The sequence below is a fragment of the Bos mutus genome, chromosome 10 (genome assembly GCF_027580195.1).
Source record: "Bos mutus isolate GX-2022 chromosome 10, NWIPB_WYAK_1.1, whole genome shotgun sequence".
Classification (NCBI taxonomy): domain Eukaryota; kingdom Metazoa; phylum Chordata; class Mammalia; order Artiodactyla; family Bovidae; genus Bos; species Bos mutus.
Window position 1 is genome coordinate 54,932,828 of NC_091626.1, and position 19,661 is coordinate 54,952,488.

General features: G+C 32.8%; 1 protein-coding gene across 8 annotated transcripts in view; it reads right to left on the reverse strand.

Annotated features, from left to right (window-relative positions):
• The window catches only part of ZNF280D (zinc finger protein 280D), a 127,074-nt gene that overhangs the window by 18,034 nt on the left and 89,379 nt on the right, over positions 1 to 19,661 (reverse strand). For 5 of the 8 annotated variants that reach the window (XM_070377965.1, XM_070377961.1, XM_070377966.1 and 2 more), the window contains one exon: positions 7,739 to 7,784. In XM_070377965.1, the coding sequence (XP_070234066.1) occupies positions 7,739 to 7,784 (46 nt within the window). Of the gene's footprint in view, positions 1 to 7,738; positions 7,785 to 9,986; positions 19,657 to 19,661 lie in introns of those variants that run through there. The other 3 variants (XR_011465660.1, XM_070377969.1, XM_070377967.1) reach the window with 3 other exon arrangements.

The following is a 19,661-nucleotide window of genomic DNA, read 5'->3' on the forward strand; positions in this document are numbered from 1 at the left end:
CAAATAAGTAAACTATCATATTTGGCAATTTGTCTTGATCAAATGACAATTTTAAATAATTTAAAATTAGCTTACTGAAACTTCATTTTACCGTGACCGTGGCATTGTTTTAAAATCTGGGTATCACTTTGTTAATCAGTTTTAGAAGACACAAATATACTGCTTATATTCTATGTTGCTTTCAACTACTTCATACGAAATTTCTATAGAACTTTTATTGTCAAAATATTTAAGGACTGAGTCAGCAGCTACTTTTTGTAAATCAGATGTAATTTATAGAAAATAACTTTGCTCCAGTTTAAAAGTTCAAAATCTGAAGACATTTTATTTAACTTTTCATATATCTATTTCGAATATGAAGTTAGGGCATTTATAACCTGAATGTTTACTTAATAATCACTTTTCCCATAATTATCAATAGTCTCATTTAGTGAATCATACATTGCCAATTTCTTTTTCATTTATTTTCAAATTCAGGGAGAATATTCACATCTCTTGCTCAAGTTTTACATTCACTGGACACACTTTCAACATTACTTTCTCTCATTTGTGGAAAGCAAAAGAATAGGATTTTTATAAAGCATGGAGATTTATACACGGTCATGTTTTCTAACTGTAAAACTTTATTAAACTTTTGCCACTTTGTTCAAAATACAGATAATTTTTATAAAAATCTGTAATGTATTTTTACCAAGATGTTTTTGATCTCAAAATAAAGTATTTTGACATTTGAAACTATTTCTTCTCATAGCTGATAAATGTCTATAATTTGTGTGTAAAGTATCAAGTATCTTGCTTGAGTTTAATCTTGATGCTTATCAGGGATCTGTATGTGATTTTAATATTGTTTTCAGAACTGACAAGAATATTTCATCTGCTCGCTATATTACCCTACTCCTAAAATATATATCCTTTGTACAATACTAAAAAAAAGATATTTAAATTTACAGATGTATAATTTTTTATATTAAATTATGATTATGAGCTGAGAAAGGCACAAATTTGGCATAATTATTTAGGGAGAGAAATACTGGCTTATATAAACTTGTATACATCTGCCATATCTATTCCATTATCATATCCTGGCCATGACCATTTTTTTATATAAGTATCCCTTTCTACCTTATCAAAATGTGATAATCTAGACCATGTCTAGTTTATTTTTAATAATAGCTTTATTGAGGTATAATTATCCAACTTGTTTTATTTCAATTAAGTTGAAACTTTCTTCTCTTGCAATGATATCATTCTTAATGTAAATATACCTGGTAATCAAAAACATTCACTCATGATGTACTATACCTGGTTTATAATAAAAAAGTAAAAAGGACTGTTTTACTTCTTTCATTCTCCATAGTATTTCAGACAACAGGATTTCCTAGTAACACTATAAATGTTTTGAACTTTACTATACAAATGAAACACAGAATATTTTTAATGATTAGCTATATGATTTTAATGTTTTTAGTTCAACTGAATTTAGAGTATTTCAGGATCTGAACTTCCAATAATTTCTTGTGATCCTTTGAGAGAAATTATTTTTTGTACAAAACATACATATGTAAAGTCACTCATGTATTTTATCACATTTTATAAAGCATTACCTATTAAACTATCAGTTTGGATACACATTAAAAAACATGTCCATTTAAAAAAGCATCATGATGAAATATGAAATTTTCATTATCACAAATTCTGTTTAAATTTTTCAAACCTTTGAAACCATTTTTTGAGTTGCAAATATTTAATTTCGTTGCATTTTTGCAAAAAGAATCCACAGGAAAAAAAACTAAAGACAAGGATTCTCTGGAATAAATAATCCAATCACAATTAACTAACTCACCACTAGACTGCTTTTAAAAGACTCAGCTTTAGAAAAACCTGTGCCCACCAGGTGAAAGACATACTTTAAAATTTGCATTTTGTTCTTGGATGGGCCTATGCTCTATTAAAATCATTTTACTTTATTAGAAATAGGTGGCTGCAATGAATTATAATTTTAATTCAATGGCATTTTCTTATTTTATTGCACATGCTTATATTACTAGCTTCTGAAATTTCTAACATTTAATTTTCTTGTCTTTTTCACACAATTAAAAAAATTCTTTATTTAACTCTAAATTTCATAGTAATTCTACTCTAATAGTGTTAACATTAGATTTCAAGTAGCTGAAATTTTTTTTATACCAAACCTGTTACTCTTCCCTATAATTCTGATTAACCTTTACATTTACATGCATTTTTCTTCTTCTAAACAATAGACCACTTGAGTTTTTAGATGTTATATTTAAAGAATTTTAGTATAAATTTTAAATACTTATTTTTAATTAACACATTCAGTATTATTTCACACTGAATATTGTTATGATATTTAACAAACAGGTCTACACAAATGTTTGTATGAAAAATACAAGAATCAGTTACTATAAACAACAGAAAACTATACACCAGATTTCCAGACCAATGTGGTGAAAAAAGTAGTGAAAAATATTTTTTATATAAACAAGTGAGTAACAATAAATTTCACTGTTTTCAGTGAAGAAAGTATAAAGTTTCCTGGTAAGAAAACACTTTTTCAGAAAATTTTCACATTTCATCAAATCAATCTTATTTATGAAAGGTCAAATATATTAATAACTAACATCGGTATTACTTACCTTAGTGCTGTTAATAATGTAAAAAAATCACAAACATAGATTTGTAATTAATAATAACTTTCCCTTTTACTTAGCAGTAACGTGAAGTTACAAGCAATGAAAATGTGTCACCTTCCCTCATGACTGAACAAGGATCATAAAAAAAAAACAGAAGTGAGACCTTGTGTTTATGTTCCCTATGTGCATGACTCTAGGGTCACAGAAGGGCAGGGCTGGATGCTGTCTTTAATTACAGCTTTGAAATTATGCTCATCATGGATTACTTTGCATTAATTTTTGTTCTTAAAAATATAAATGAAAATGTTTATCTGATTATTAAATTTTTTTGAAGCCCCCTTAAATTTTTCGCCAGAGGTGAGGCCTTACTTGCCTCACTCTAATTCTGGCCCTGGTTGGGATGCTGCGGTTAGGAGGAAAGAGGAAAGTAGGGATGGTGGTCTAGAGAAGTAAATCCTTAACTACTATTAACAATCAGTCATAGTTCAAAAAAAGACAAATCAAAATACGGTTATATTATTAACAAATAATAATAAAATAAATACGAGATCAAATAGCTGAAAGAGTTGAAAATGGCTGCCTCTAAAGACCTGAATGGAAAAGGGTGAAGGAGATGAGTCACTACTTTTATGATAAACTATGCACACAAATTTTTAACTTTTAATTTGATAAAGATAAAATGTAATTTTACAAAGTCTCAAACTCTTATGTCTGAAAAACTTACAAAGCCAAGAAAAAAAAAAAAAAGAACCAAAACATAACACAAAAGAAAAACAAAGACCTTAGAAATTCTTTATGGATATCCCCAAGCAGCCTTAAAGGAATAGACCAATTTGTCATTTCATTAATGAAGTAACAGGGAACCCCTATTTTTATGTGTATGTTTGAATTGAGAAAAAAATATTTTTAAAAAAGGGAGAAATACTTTTTCATGTGAACCTACCACAGCTGATACACTTAAAATATTGGATTATAAGTTTTTCATGTCTAATTGTCCTACTAGATTCTGACCACCTTGGGGACAGGGAAATAATTTTATTAATCTTTGCTGCCAATACAAATTCCTAGAACTTGCTATCCAGTGTTCCCTAATAGCCAAGGAAGGAAGCAAGGAAAGAGAAAGGAATCTGTACCTACCTTCTCTCTCTCAGCCTTTACTTAGTTATAATGAAACTAAACTAACTCTAAGACTACAGGGGAAGGGTTATGGTATACATATAGTGAGGATATGAAAGCAGTATACAGAGCAGCAGAACAGAGGCTGTTTTAGAAAACCACTATACAATATGAATTCCCATATACAGTCTATATACTATGAAAGGAATTGATTTTGATGGAGAAAATGTAAAACTATACAAACGAAAATATGACAACAGGAAAATACTATTGAGTTTTAACACTGATTCCACTCCAGTGTATCAGATCAAAACCTTGAAGTTTGATCCAAGCTATCCTCCATATTACATGTGTACTTAAATGCCTGGGTCTATTAAGGGACTATCCACAGCACATATATGCTTGAAAGAAGTACCCAGACCAAACTGTTCTATGTAGCCTTCCATGTAATATGGCTTCCTTTAACTCTGCTTATGGCCTGCTAAATTTTTAGCATAAGCTTTTTTGCTTTTAATGAAAAAATAAATAAATAAACTTCAGGAAGTTTGTTGATGTATATGAAAAGGTTGGTTTTACTTGACACAGATGCAACAGGGCAATCAAAGGAAAGTAAGAGTCTGATGAGTTTATTCAACATGAATATATCAGGAAAGAGTCAATGGATGTTGTTAGAAATTATGAATTCATAGGTTTTCTTTATGTCCATGCCTTTACATATTTGGAAAAAAGAGAGGCAAACCCTGTTGTCCCCAGGGCATAGGGGCCAACTGTGGCTGGGTGACAGAAGAAAACATTTCTATTCTACAGAGCCAGCTTGAAAACCTCAGGACAACAGAGAACATCACACCAACCCCTACCACCCACCACTAGGATGAAAAGAAAGTGAAAGTGTTAGCCTCTCAGTCATGTCTGACTCTTTCAACCCCATGGACTGTAGCCTGCCAGGCTCTTCTGTCCATGGAATTCTCCAGGCAAGAATACTGGAGTGGGTTGCCATTCCTTTCTCCAGGGGATCTTCCCAACCCAGAGATTGAACTCACATCTCCTGTACTGCAGACAGATTGATTACCATCTGAGTCACCAGGGAAGCCCACTAGGATAGCAAACATCAAATAATAAGCAAGAGCAGTACTGTTGGAAGAAAGGCAAGAGTGCAAAGAGAGAGAAAGAAAATCTCTATGGCTCAATCCCACAAAAAAAAGACTAAAGCTGAGTGTGGAGCAAGGATACTGAGGAAAAAAAACCCTCCAGTAACATAACTTCCACATTAAGCACAAGGAAATACTACAGGAATTGAACTTGGCAGTATATGAAGGGTAGCCATAGAGATAAAAAATAAACCCAAGTCAACTCACTACTGCTGCTGCCGATGCTAAGTCACTTCAGTTCATGTCCGACTCTGTGTGACCCCATAGACGGCAGCCCACCAAGCTCCGCCGTCCCTGGGATTCTCCAGGCAAGAACACTGGAGTGGGTTGCCAATTCCTTCTCCAATGCATGAAAGTGAAAAGTGAAAGTGAAGTCGCTCAGTCGTGTCCGACTCTTGGTGACCCCATGGACTGCAGCCTACCAGGCTCCTCCATCCATGGGATTTTCCAGGCAACAGTACTGGAGTGGGGTGTCACTACCTTCTCCCAACTCACTACTACGTGGACCAAATCTCACATTAATGGCCTAAGATGAGAAAAGGCATGCCCATTTTCAGATACTATTTATCTTAGTCCAACACATAATGCCTTGCTTTCAATCACACATTCACAGAAAATGCAAGGGGAAAAAATCTGTAATGTCAAAAGATAAAACAATCAGCAGAACCATACTTAGATATAACCCAGCTATTAGAACTACTAGAAAGAAAATTTTAAATTATTATGATTACTATGTTATATGCTTTGGTAGAAAAAGGAGGAAATACGCATGATCAGATGGAAACTTTATCAAAAGATCAGAAACTGTAATAACCAATGAAATGCTAGGGAAAATAACCCAAGCAAACCACAATGACAGAAAAGAAATGCAAAAATTTTTTGATGGGTTCATCAACGGACCTTAAACAACTGAAAAAAAAATGAATCAGTAAACAGGTCAACAGACAAAAATTACCCAAACTGAAACACTTAAAAAAAAAAAAAGTATGGGGGGAGGTGAGGTGGGAGACTAGAACAGGGCATTTAAGAACAGGAATTAACATCAAATGGTATAACATGTGTGAAATTGAAACCCCAGAAGTAGAAGATACAGGACAGGGCAGAGAATACCAATCAGGATGAATGTCAAAAAAAATAGATAAACATATAAACAAACAAATGAACAAACCAGACTTAAGACACATCTTGTTCAAACTGATAAAAACTAAAGACAAAGACAAAAAACCTTGAGGGTAACCAAAGAAAATCATACTTACATACCCGTATAGAAACAAAGACAAAAATTATAGTAAGACATCTCATCAGAAAATATATAAGCCAAGAGACAATAAATGATGTCTGTAAACTGCTGAAAGAAAACAGTAAATCCAGAATTCTATACTCATCAAAAATTTATTTTCAAAAATGAAAAACAAAAGATTTTTTTGAAGGAAAAAAGCATGGAATAAATAATTACCAGTAGATCTGCAACATGAGATATTTCAAATGAAGTTTAGGCAAAAGGAATGTGATACCAGACAGAAACCAATAACTACATAAAGAAAGAGCAAGCCCTAGAAATGGTAAGAATAAAGGTGAATACAAAAATTGTTTAAGTATTTAATTGCTTTAAAAAAGACTATTTAAAACAAAAATAGTAACACTGTATTGTCTTTGTAACCAGATTAAAAGTAAAATATATGATAACATTAGAAACAAGAACAGCACATAAAATATCGACATCAAGAATAAAAGAGATTATCATTGCAGACCCAACAGACATCAAAATAATAAGGGACTACTAGAAACATTTGTATACATATAAATTCATAATAGATAAAATGTACCAATTCCTCAAAAACACAAACCAGTAACCAAGAAATCATATATCTAGTAAAGACATTTATTTGTAGCTAAAAATCTATCAAACAAAAGAAAACTTTCTGTAAAAGACAGCCACATGGGAGAAGGCTGGTACTGCCTAGGTTTCACTTATTTACTCTACAACATAGAAATGCTACTCAAAAAATAAATGCTGAACCTACCTTGCTTCACTTTTACTCAGAAAGAGACAAGCTATATTATGCAATATTTTAAGAACTGACATCAAGAAAGCAACTACAAAAGCAAAATTATTTCTACACTCATACATTAGACTGCCCAGTTTTGTTGTTGTTTAGTTGTTAAGTCATGTCCCATTCTTTTGTGACCCCGTGAACTGTAGCCCAGCCAGTCTCTTCTGCTCATGGCATTTCCCAGGCAAGAGTACCGGCGTGGGTTGCCGTTTCCTTGACAGGGAATTGTCCCAACCCAGAGATGGAACCTATGTCTCCTGAAGTACAGGTGGATTCTTTACCACTGAGCCACCAGAGAAGCCCAGACTGCCCAGTAAAAAATTTATATGATAACTCTGAGTGTTATATTCAGATTGCCTTTTTAAGATAGCTAAAATGTATTCAAAATATTTCTATATTAAAAATTATTTAAATCTTGAGTCTCAGAAAATAGAATTTCCTAAAAAGATTTTCCAATCTGTCAAATATGTGATATTTTAATGATTTCAGAATTTTTAAGTCATAAAATTATCTCCATTACTTACTAATTGAAATAAATAACAAGCATGTGAAACGTAATAATGTCTTTGTCAAAATAAACCACTTTATAATTTTACTGAGTTAGATATTTTTTAACGAAAACAAAAATCTCAATTATTTTTCTTTTTGATAACATGACAATAATTCCTAGGGATGTACACACACTGAATTGAAGTTTTATAAATCACACCAACAATACTTTCAATTGTATAAATCTTTAAGAGGTAGGAAATACAACATAATTTACCTCAGACACAGATTCTTGTTCCTTTGTGGGAGCTTCATTTTTTAATCTTGAAAACAAAATAAGTATTGAGCGTTTAATTTTATGTTTATAATATAGAAACAAGAAACAAATTTTTTGCATGCCTAAAATAATTTAAATGTAGATCCATATTAATGTACATTTATACTATAACAGTAAATTACCTCTATAATAAATACTTTAAGGGAAAAACAAAATGCACAAGAATAAATAGTAGGTTCAATATATGTTCTAAATAAATGAATACAGATAAATATTTCCTTCTCTAAAAACAAGAGCACTTAAGAAATGTTCTCCATGTTAAGTACAAATTCAAAAAAAGACATAACACATTAGCTATGTGACAAAAAGACATTACTCTTTAAAAAATGAAAGCAAGTTTATATGTCTAATATATATAACATGCATCAGTATTTACTACTAAAGGACTCAAAAAGTGAGAGAAAATAAATATTTTATCTATTAATAAAGTTTGAAATAGTAATGTGTCATTTCAATATATGTTACAACTAACTAACTTTAGAGGTAGTAAAATTACAGAAATAATTTAGAATTTTGAAGGATGCATTCTCTTAAAAATTCATAAGCATAGCTCAAATATTAAATATAAATTTGTAAACTTTTATTTCTAAAAAAATACTAACTGTAACATTACAATATTAATAAAGGCACATGTCATCTATAAAATCTTTTTAATATCAATTTAACATAAAAACTAGCTTTGTTTTAAATTGCTGATAACTATTTGATGATATATTGAACAATTTTAGTCTGAGTATGTAGAATGTCCACCTGATCAGAAATGTTATTAATAAATAGTTAAGTGATTCATAACTTAATAAAGGCTTAAACTGTACTTAAGGATTAACATATTCAACATAAGCAACAACTATACTGACTTAAATTTCATGGACAAAAATGAAGACATCGGAGAAGGAAACAGCACCCCACTCCAGTACTCTTGCCTGGAAATTCCCATGGACGGAGGAGCCTGGTAGGCTGCAGTCCATGGGGTCGCTAGGAGTCGGACACGACTGAGCGACTTCACTTTGACTTTTCACTTTCATGCATTGGAGGAGGAAATGGCAACCCACTCCAGTGTTCTTGCCTGGAGAATCCCATGGACAGAGGAGCCTGGTGGGCTGCCATCTATGGGGTCGCACAGAGTCGGACACGACTGAAGCGACTTAGCAGCAGCAGCAGTAGGACAGACATTATCAACCATCCTAAAAGCTAATCCCATAGTTATTTAACAAAATATGGAGTTGGCAAACACCCCTCCTTGTCCATTCTCCAAGGGCACATTAAAAAAACTAGGTTTATAGATGCTATTTTTCTAGATATTAATAACTAAGCAAAATTACTTAAGCACATTTTAGTTATTACATGAAGATGTAAATAATTTAAAACAGGACAAGTCCTTTTAGTTGAAGTACTATATGGCAGTGTTTACAGTAATTTTCAACTAATTCTGCTAAAAAAAATCTAAATGAATAAAATTTGCACAAAAAAGTGACAAAATACATAAATGTCTATCATTTCCAGGTTAAAGGTTTTGTAATTCTCTCAGGTATTTAATTGTGAACAAGAGTATTCATACAGGTGAAATAATATAACTATTGGTTATAAAATAAGTTTAAAAATATTTCATAAAAGAATTCTCCTTTTCAGCTTATTACTGGAAATGTTATCAAAGACTGATCTCAAATTCTTGCAAAAGAAACATTACCATGCTAATCATTTTCACATATAGCTATTCTAATAAACTGATTTTATGCAGCAATTAAAATGAAAGCTATTAAGCATGTGTTACTATTATTGTTGGTATTTCAACTGGGGAAACTGAATTTTCTTAATATCTCTGCAAAGGAGGTTGGTGACAAGTTTTTATTACTCTTCATTTTACTGGCTAAGAAACTGGTAGATGAGAATAAAATAAATTATTGAAATAACTAGCAATAAGAGGCTTATGTTCCCAATCTTGTTTTGTGGCTTTAACCATACTGGTATTCTGCTTAAGGGACAGAATTGTAATAACCAGTGAAAATATTAGAAAAACAAATCTAAAAAATTAGAAAAAGCACACTACATGAAATTTCATTGAATTACAAAATTCATCATTAAAATGTACACCACAATCTTGTAAGTACAAAAGCATACTTGAGATCAATAAATTTTTAAACAACTACTAATACATCACTAACATTTTGAAAAGAAAAAATGTTCTTACCTTTAATCTTACTCATTAAAGATGCCTGCTGAAATAGTCATCATTTGAGATATTCAATTGCTTGGTAGAAGACAGTGAAATTTGCTAAGCTCAAAGTTCTGAGCTAATGACCTGCCATTAGATAATTACACTTTTCACCTGTGAATTCTGCAATATTTTAAAATAAATTTTGCATAGCATTCAAAACAAACACTATTTAAGATTCCAATGTTAAGGAAACAGAAGGACTGGTCATCATGGATTTCAATAACTACCACTAGAGATCAAGATTGTAAATGATTTTTCTTTGCTATGTAAACCTACTTTCCCCCTTAAAGTTCAAAATGAAATAAATGTCCCTACTTGCAATTTTTCTGCAGATGACATGACCAATCCAAAGTTACAGGTAAATTACATCACTGTGTTCATTTGAGGTTTCATTCACTATAAACATACCATGAAGTAGAGGGAAGTGTTATAAGGGGGGAAATGCTTGTATTCATTTCTGTCAGACCACATTCTTTTCTTCTAACACCACTTAAAAGTCAAAAATTTTATTACTGATTTTTAAAATGTAATCTTTAAAAATATTTATAAGCAACTAAAAAAGCTGAAAGGAGGTTTACAACAAGCCAGTAGTAAAGTCAACCAGTTCTCAAGACCTTCCACTTACATATTCACACTAACCATCCACAAATAAAACACCCAGTGCACCATTCTCATAGTTCATTCTGAGAGGTGTTAACAGATGTGTGGAAAGGATGATCTAAACATTTACCAGGTAGCACATACATCAGGTACTGTGCTAAGAGTTTCAATCCAAAGTTGTCAAGGAAATGCACTGAAGCGAATGTTTACAGAACTGTGAAGTGTTCAAAAGGAGAGACATCTATATTGTGGCTATACAAAGGACTGAGACATTATGAAGGGGAAAGATGCAAGAAAGCAGTGAAGATACTACAGTGAACGTGGTTTTGCAGCAGGAGGTGAGGCTAGCAAAGCAGGGAAAGGCAAGTCAAAGCAGAGAAAAAACAAAGGAATATGACAAGACGATGATGATATAATACTGAGTGACCTCATGACTAGAAGGTAGGGAACAAGAAAGAGTAGTCAATGATGCAACTGAAGAAATAGCAAGGACTACTTTAGGAAAGGTCTTGAGTGTCACAGTAAAGTGTGCTAAGAACTTCATTCTAAGGTTAACAAGAAAGTATGATCAGATTTGTGCATCAGAAAAAGAAAAAGGCAGTATCAGAAGAGGATAAGCTCCAGTCAAGGAGCCCAGATAAGAGACATTTAATGACTGAATAAAGAACAACAAAGTGGCTAAGCTGTTTTTTGTTTTTGTTTTTAATGAAAACATGGGATGTAGTTTTTGACTCAAAAAAAAAATAATGGTTAGACACACAAAGTTGTCAATGAAAAAGCCACAGAAATTGGGAAGTCACACAGCATCTCAACTGGGCTTCCCTGGTGGCTGTAAGTAAAGAATCTGCCTGCAATGCAGGAGACCTGGGTTTGATCTCTGGGTTGGAAAGATCCCCTGAAGGGACTGGCAACCCACTCCAGTACTTTTGCCTGGAGAATCCCCATGGACAGAGGAGCCTAGCGGGCTGCATTCCATGGGGTCTCAAAAGAGTCAGATGTGACTGAGTGACTAAGCACAGCACGGCATACCACAACTACAAATAGTTTAAAGTCACTGGCACTCCTAATGCTTGCTTACTCAGATATGATCAGGCAAGAATACTGGAGTGGGTTGTCATTCCCTTCTCAAGGGGATCTTCCTGACCCAGGGAATGAACCTGGGTCTCTGGCATTGCAGGCAGATTCTTTACCGTCTGAGCTACCAAAGAATCCAGTCTTACTAAAGAGACTAATTTATGCCTAATTTGTTTGCTGAAATGTCCTACTGTCCATGTATCATAGAAATACTACTCTAAGATTGGGAAGCTAGATTTAGATTCTGATTCCAATGTTACAACTGTACCAGTTGTTGCCTACCCTTCTGGGGAAACAAAGGGCCTTCACTTTGAAGCTCAAGCCCATCCATACACTCATGGAGAGTAAACAAGGCAGGAAAGTACATTTGGAACCACAAGCACAATCAGGGAAGCAATAGGCTATAGTACTTTTTAGTTTAGTCTCTCAAGACAGATGACCATAATTTAAATTGAGGCTCTTAACAGCTATGTGACTTTGGGCAAATGACTTAACCTGTATCTCAGCTGTCTCATCCATAAAATTGGGACAAGAACAGTGTATATCTCACTGGTTTGTGAGAATTAAACAAATAAATGTAAAAGACACAGTGTATGTACTTAATGTTAGCTATTATTACAACCATGGGTTGAGGTCAGGAATCAATCTTACTGTCTAGAATTTGAGTGTGCTACACAGGCTCTTCAAGTTTTTTACCTAAATATCTTCTATATTTTGAGATTCTTCTGCCATACTTCCCCCTTCCTCAAACAAAATATATTAGGTATTCATTTTCATTGCTCATTCATCAATTTACTCTAGTATGAAATTATCTACCCTTTTCTAAAGACATGGGTATGATTTGGTCACCAGGGAAGATAAGAGTAAAAAATCATTTCAGGTGGACAGAGGAAAGAACCAGGTAAAGACAAAGAATTAAGAAAAACAAAATACTTATATGTAATAACATGAAGCAAAAGATAAGACCCTCAGTGGAGGCAGATTCTAATACCTATTTGGGCTATAATTTTACTTCATTTTTTAAGAATTTTATGACAATATTGAATTAGGCCCTGAATACTTATAATGCATATACAAACTATCCTCAGAATCAGGAAACTGAAAAAATGGTAGTAAACACAGAAACACTGATAGAAGTCGGTAGAGTTTGCCCTAAATGAAGGATGACCCCAAATCTCATTTATCTTTCCCTTTCAATGGGTCTCCCATCATTTCCTGATTAACAGCTATCACAGGCAGAAGTCTGAAATGCCAGAAACCACTGTGTTTTGATACACAGCTTCTACTTACTAACTTGCAATTATATACCAGGGGCAAGTATATTGTATCCACTTTGAAAAGGAAACCCAACTTTACAGTTACTAAAGATCTGATTTGAGACAGTAATGAGATAATAACATCCATGGTAGGATAAAATAATCTAAGGGTATGACCCTTTATTATCTCCAATCCCAGTTATATTTCAAAAGTTTAGAGAAAGAAAAAAGCCCAAAATAAATTCTGTGTATCTCATAGATGAAATCAGTTTTTTTTCCCTGCTAAACTAAATATATGAAATATGACACTGACAATTTTGAACATTTAAAATGCCTAGTGACTTGGATTATGATCAATAATTCCTCCAAGTAAGTTCAGAACTTCAGAGGAAAATAATGCAATGACTCTTTACAAATTCAATGGAAATAAAGTTAGTAGAAGTAAACATTTTTTAACAGATATATTATTTTCAAATATAAAACTTATTTTTAAAAGGGTGCCATTCTGCTTCTAAAAGTACTATCTGTTTGCATTTATGAAAGTTAATGACACTGGTTTAGCTGACAACGGTATAATAAAATGATATTTCTCTTTGGAACAAGTCCTATTCTCTTCTGGTACAGCATTTCACAAAAATCATATAATGATATATATACATGTATTGGGGGTTTAACTAATTATGAAATCAGTTTACTGTGTGGCCCTGTGAAGATGTGGATTCCGTGTCTCCATTTCCGATTGCCTATCCTGCAGTTATTCTGGTGGCATGAACTATATCTTTTTCATGTTTCAAATTCCAGCACTTGACAAAGAGTCTTGCACACTGAAGGCAGGGAATCAATGTTTGGTATCAATGAATATGTGAATAATAATATCTATATTATACTATGAAAGAGCCATGTAGTTACCACTGATGTTAAATATAAAGTTTAGTAGCCAGAAATACGAGAAATTCAGTTTCAAGGAAAGTCAGCTTTATGTTTCCATTTTTCCTAGTACTCTTTATATTAGGGGAATTTAATCAAATATAAAACATTTTAATCTATAAAACACATTTTACCTCTTTCAAATCCTCAAAATAATCATGTACAGATTATTTACATGATGAATAAACTGAACTTGAACATGAAATGAGAGAGCTTGAACTTGAATTATGTAACTTGAACATGAAGTGAGACAGCTGGGTTTTGAACTCTGATATTTTGACTCCGGTCAGTGCCTTTACATTATACTCTGCTTAGAACACAACTGGAAGTCATTGAGGGAACTAAAACAACTTTGATAGTCACTTCAAATTGTGGCTTTTAGGACATTTATTTCAGTCAATAAACACACACTTTGGCTAAATAGCCAAGTTTTCCAAGCTTGATTTATTACGGCCTTACTATGGATTCTTATGCTCTGAAGACTGCTAAAGAGAAAATCCTATTCTCAACTTTTTGTCAAGAAAACAAATGTTGCAAAATTTAAAATTTTACTTCCAATCTATGTTATAATTAATCTATCTTGGTAGATATATAGAAGAAGATGAAGAAAGGGAAAAATACAATAGGAGATTAACACATAGAAAAGGGCAATTCCATGATTGAGTTACAATGTCACATATGAGAAAAGTAGGTTTATAAAAATATTTCAAAGGTCTACAAAAGGAGGAGCCCCTTTACTATTGATAGCTAGCATAGTTACACATTTTCATAAACTTAGTAATACTAGGTAAGTAACCAAGATGATTCAAAATGATTAATAATTAATAAAAGGTTTTCTTTAAAAAAGAGCTTCTATAAGCTCAAAAAAAAAAAAAAAGCTGTCCTTTTAAACAGAGATTACATACTAGTTTACAACAAGGGTGTTTGTTGTTTCACAGTCTTTAGACAGGAAAAGTCAGAAGTACAATCAAATTCTAAAATTTGAGAATTATATAAAGCGCAAGTGAACACTGCAATAAATGCCATCCATCCAGCAGTTTGGAGGAATATACTCCAAGATCCGTGAACTATCAACCCAAATTACAAATAACTGTACAGATGGATTGCTACTGAAACTCTCAATAATGAGATTTCACTGATACGCAGTTCCCAGTCTCCTGAAAGTAGTAGCTGTAATAACATTATTAACAGCAGTAACAGCTGGAGCAGCAGCAGGAACAGCAGTAACTAGAAGTGGTAATAGCACCAGCAGCAGTAGAGCAACAATGGCACCAAGAGCATGCATTTACTGAATGATTACTTTTAGTCAGGATAGTGCCAAATAATTTTATTTACATAATTTAAATTAATAATTTAATGTCCACAGATTATCTCTATTTCTTATAGCCACCCTGCAAGACTGTTACATAAATTTCACAAATAAGGAAGATAAAGTGAAGTAATTTTCACAAGGCTACAGAGCTGGTTAGATACACAACTAGGATTTAAACCCAGAGCTGCCTTATTTCAAAGCTGTACTACTTTCTCAACACTATACAGAAGTAAGGATAAAGATACCTTTCAGTGTGGAAGATTAAAAACAGTAGGTTCCTACACTTCAATAAATGATATAGAAAAAGAGAAGCATAATAGCTTCTCCATGTTTGTAGAGGAAGGTAAGCTCTTCCAGGTGGATAAGTACCAAAGAGATTAGAGTGAGGCTCTACAAGGATCTCAAAACCAGCAAGGGAGGCTGAAAATATGAAATGAACTATATAGTGTGGCAGTATAATTTAGGGGAAACTAAGACAGGTGAACCTAGGAGCATTCATAACCATTCCTTAAAAAATACAAGTTTATTGAGCTTTAGACACTAAAAATCTAATGTTATAACTAATACATGATTCAGATGACTGGCTCTTAAGAAATATTTACTGGGTTAGGTACACTTAATATAAATGATTTGTGAAAATGGTATGAGGAGTTAGAATGAAAAGCAGGCTGAAGATTAGGATAATTCTATCTGAATAAAATGCAGACAGGTGAAATCATGAAAAGTCGTAAGAAGAAGATAAATTTACACTTACATAGTGCTGCTTCCTATGTGCCAATCATTTTCTAAATACCATATACATATATTAACTCACTTAATTCCCTCTACAGTTTATGAACAGGTAGTTGTTTATATGTATTTTACAAATGGGAAATGAGGCACAGGAATCTGTAACCTACCCAAAGTCACACATGTTGTGATAAACAGCAGGGTAGGAACTCCAAACTAGGCAACCAACTGCAGAGCCTGTGCTTACTATACCATACTGTACCTTTAAGGGTCTGAGAGGGTTTAAAATGAAGCTGGGTTTCAAATCATCTAATCTTTCTGTCAAAGAAGACCTCCTGAGGCTGTTTAAATAGGAAGTAAAACTTTACTACATAGGAAACTCCTTAACAGATAATATAAAAGGCTGAAAATAAGTCTCAAGAAAAGTAGGTGAGTGGGTAGACTGATAAGCTAAGCATAAAGAGTTACAGATAGAAGCCAGAAATAAATGAAAGATTCTTAAGCTTCTTAGTGTTAAATCATGTAAAGTAACCATACTCTCCAACAAAAAAAAATCCCTTACTGTTGTAATCAGAGGCAGAATAAACTATTAACTGGTCTCTGTTATGCAGTTAATAGATTTTACAAACATAATAAGGAGGTTATCATTTTTCTGATAAAATTTCTAAAAATATGAAAATGTATATTGCTAGCATCTATTTACAAACTCTATCTTACAAATGATTCATAACCTAAGTGAAATGTCTAGAAACCCATCTTGGGCAACACCCTACACAGCTGCTTTTTATTTCCCAGTTCATAAAATCTGAAGGACTCCAGATGAGTATTCCACACACTATTCCAAGGAGATTAAGAAGTTCATAATTATTCAAAGAAAAAAATTCTAAGGTCAAATAAATATTTCTCTTAGGGGGCTTCCCTGGTAGCTCAGACAGTAAAGAATCTGCCCACAGCACGGGAGACCTGGGTTCAATCCCTGGGTTGAGAAGATCCCCTGGAGGAGGAATTGGCAAACCACTCCAGTACTACTGCCTGGAGAATTCCATGGACAGAGGAGCCTGGAAGGCTACAGTTCATCAGACACGAATGAGCAACTAACACTTTCACTTCATTTTTTCACTTTAGACATTCACAAGCCACATACAGCATGAAAAATTCCATGTCAAAGAATCAGTTTAACTTTAACTTGCATTGCTTAAATTTATTTGACCATGGAAAATTTCCCCCCAACTTAATAAATTATGGACATTAGTTCTACAGTACAGAACTTGGGAAAAACTGACCTAATTACTTTCTTTAATATAAGTGTAAGAGAACTACTTTTATAAGAGTACATGAAGGAGTTAAATGTGCTAAGGAATAACATGAACATTTAATTTTCTCAAGGTCACAGAGTCCCTATTTCTGCTAATGGGGATAAGGATACATAGTAGCATTCTAAATTCATCTCATCATAAGAACAAATAACGGAATGTAAGAATAACCAATATTGAAAAACAGAATCTCAGAACTCTGGAACAATCAGCACTCACATTTTACAAACCGGGTAACTGAGGGTCTCAAAATAGCAATGGACTTAACCTGAGCCAATTTCACGTTTTATTTAATGGTAACCAAAAGCACACATGCATGCAATGGTAATTTCTGATCAGGTGAATAAAATAGTCAGAATAACCTGATAGCAAGGCGGGATTAGGCTCAAGATAAAACTTGTTAGCACAAAATTAAAATTTGACCAACTGCCTATAATGAACACGTTTTTGTACTAACTGCCTAAGGTGTTTTATTTGAACCATTTTTTTTAAATGAAGTTATCCGTGATAGAACTTTAAGAACTTAAACTTGAAGAAAATGAATCTGATATTATAAGATACAGTCCTATGGAAGAACACAAATCGGTACTCCCACATCATTATACCAAGAATACAATTTCTCATATTTTTTTTAACTATAGCCAAGGTAGAACAAATATACATAAATGAAAAAGGAACTTAAGTTAAAAATGTAAAGTTTGTTTCTGGGGAAAATTTAAAAATTTTTTAAAAAACTGAGTAGAATAGAGGGTGAAATGACAAAACCTCCTAGAGACAAGTAAGGAAACAAAGCATTAACGCCAAATCCACCTACTAAGAGGCCATTTTCAGAGCTTTTGAAAAATTATTCATTTACAGTAAAAATTAGTTTGGAAATTTTAAATTAATGGGTTCAAATTTTCTATCATTAATAGCAAGAAGCACATTACAGAATAAGTAGTCATCTAAATTGGCTTCAAATCTGTTTCAAAATAAAACTGAAGAAGTTCTGATTTTACAGTAAAAAACATGATTGAGTCACACTTTCAGAGCCTGCCTAACCCTTATGACAAATAAGATCATAAAAGGTACTTTGTGTGTCTTTAAAATTCAGTAAACTAGTATAATATAAAGAAATGACCTTTCAGTTGTGCTGGGGAAAAAAATGCAAGATTCACTAAGTAGATACAGCTCTCAGTGTGCAGGCCAAGTAATAGGACTTCCATGAAACAACAAAAGCAATGCTATTTATATGATTAAATCTATACCTTTTATCTGAAATCCTTTATTAGTAAATAATTCCTGAGGCACTTAAACAATATAATTTTTATTAAAAGAAAATAATACCATCAAAACTGTTCATTAGAGCTATAGTCCATGTAAGTAAAATAAACAAAAGTCAAATTTTTGAAATATATTTATGTAGAAATACATTTTATATATGATAGAAACAAATGGATTATTGGCCTCCATAGTTTTTAATATTAACATTACCAGATGAACTATTAAAATGGCTAAATAGATATTATGTATTAGATGTACAAATATATAACTTTAAAACGTGTTTTAAGGTCTGGAAGAAGAGGTGTTGTCAATTCTTTATACCTTAGAATTCACAATTATTAAGACAATATTAATAATAATAATTCTGAAATAAGAAAGAACATATTATAATGTTTAATGGTCTGAACAACATCCAAATTAAATTAAAAAGCTATAAATAAGCAGCTATAGGAAATCTGTAGAGAATTCTAGGGGATATTTTGAAGTTCTTAACAAAACAAAGCAAACACTGAACAACATTTTTAAAGAAAAGAATATAAAAATAGACATCAATAAATTTGGAGAACATAAAACCAATCTATTAAAATTAAAATTAATTTTTTTAAAATAAAAAATTTGATAATTGATATTGCTGAAAAACTATAAACTTACTCCTGGGTAATATATTTTAAATAACAATAAAAGCAAGTAAAATTTTGGAACATAATTGTAGAGACCTGTTGTTCCAAGGACATGAAAATAAGCATTTCCTAATAACCAGAGCTTTTGTACTCCTTGGATGTAGTCATGCTAGAGAAAGATTAAAGGGCAGCAGCCAAAATGACTAAACTTCAACCACAACGTTGAAGCACAGATTTTATTTTTTGGCCAGAAGTGACCCACAAGCTTAAGATCAAGAGCCAAAGCCCCCAGTGGGAAGCTATGCTCAACTGGTGGGCCTTGAGACCATCACTGGCTATATCAGCATCAGCCTTATGGAAGGCCAGCCATGAAGGATGGGAGTCTTCCCAAGATCGGATTTCCTGAGACCACAACCTAGAGCAGGCCCCACAGTCAAATTAGTCACATTCCTTGGAAAGAGAGAACAGGCATCAGTTGTGTTCATCGAAGGGGGACACTGTCCAGGTGTACCCTGGACATTTTTTGAAATCTCTGGGCTGCTTCTCCATCTGAA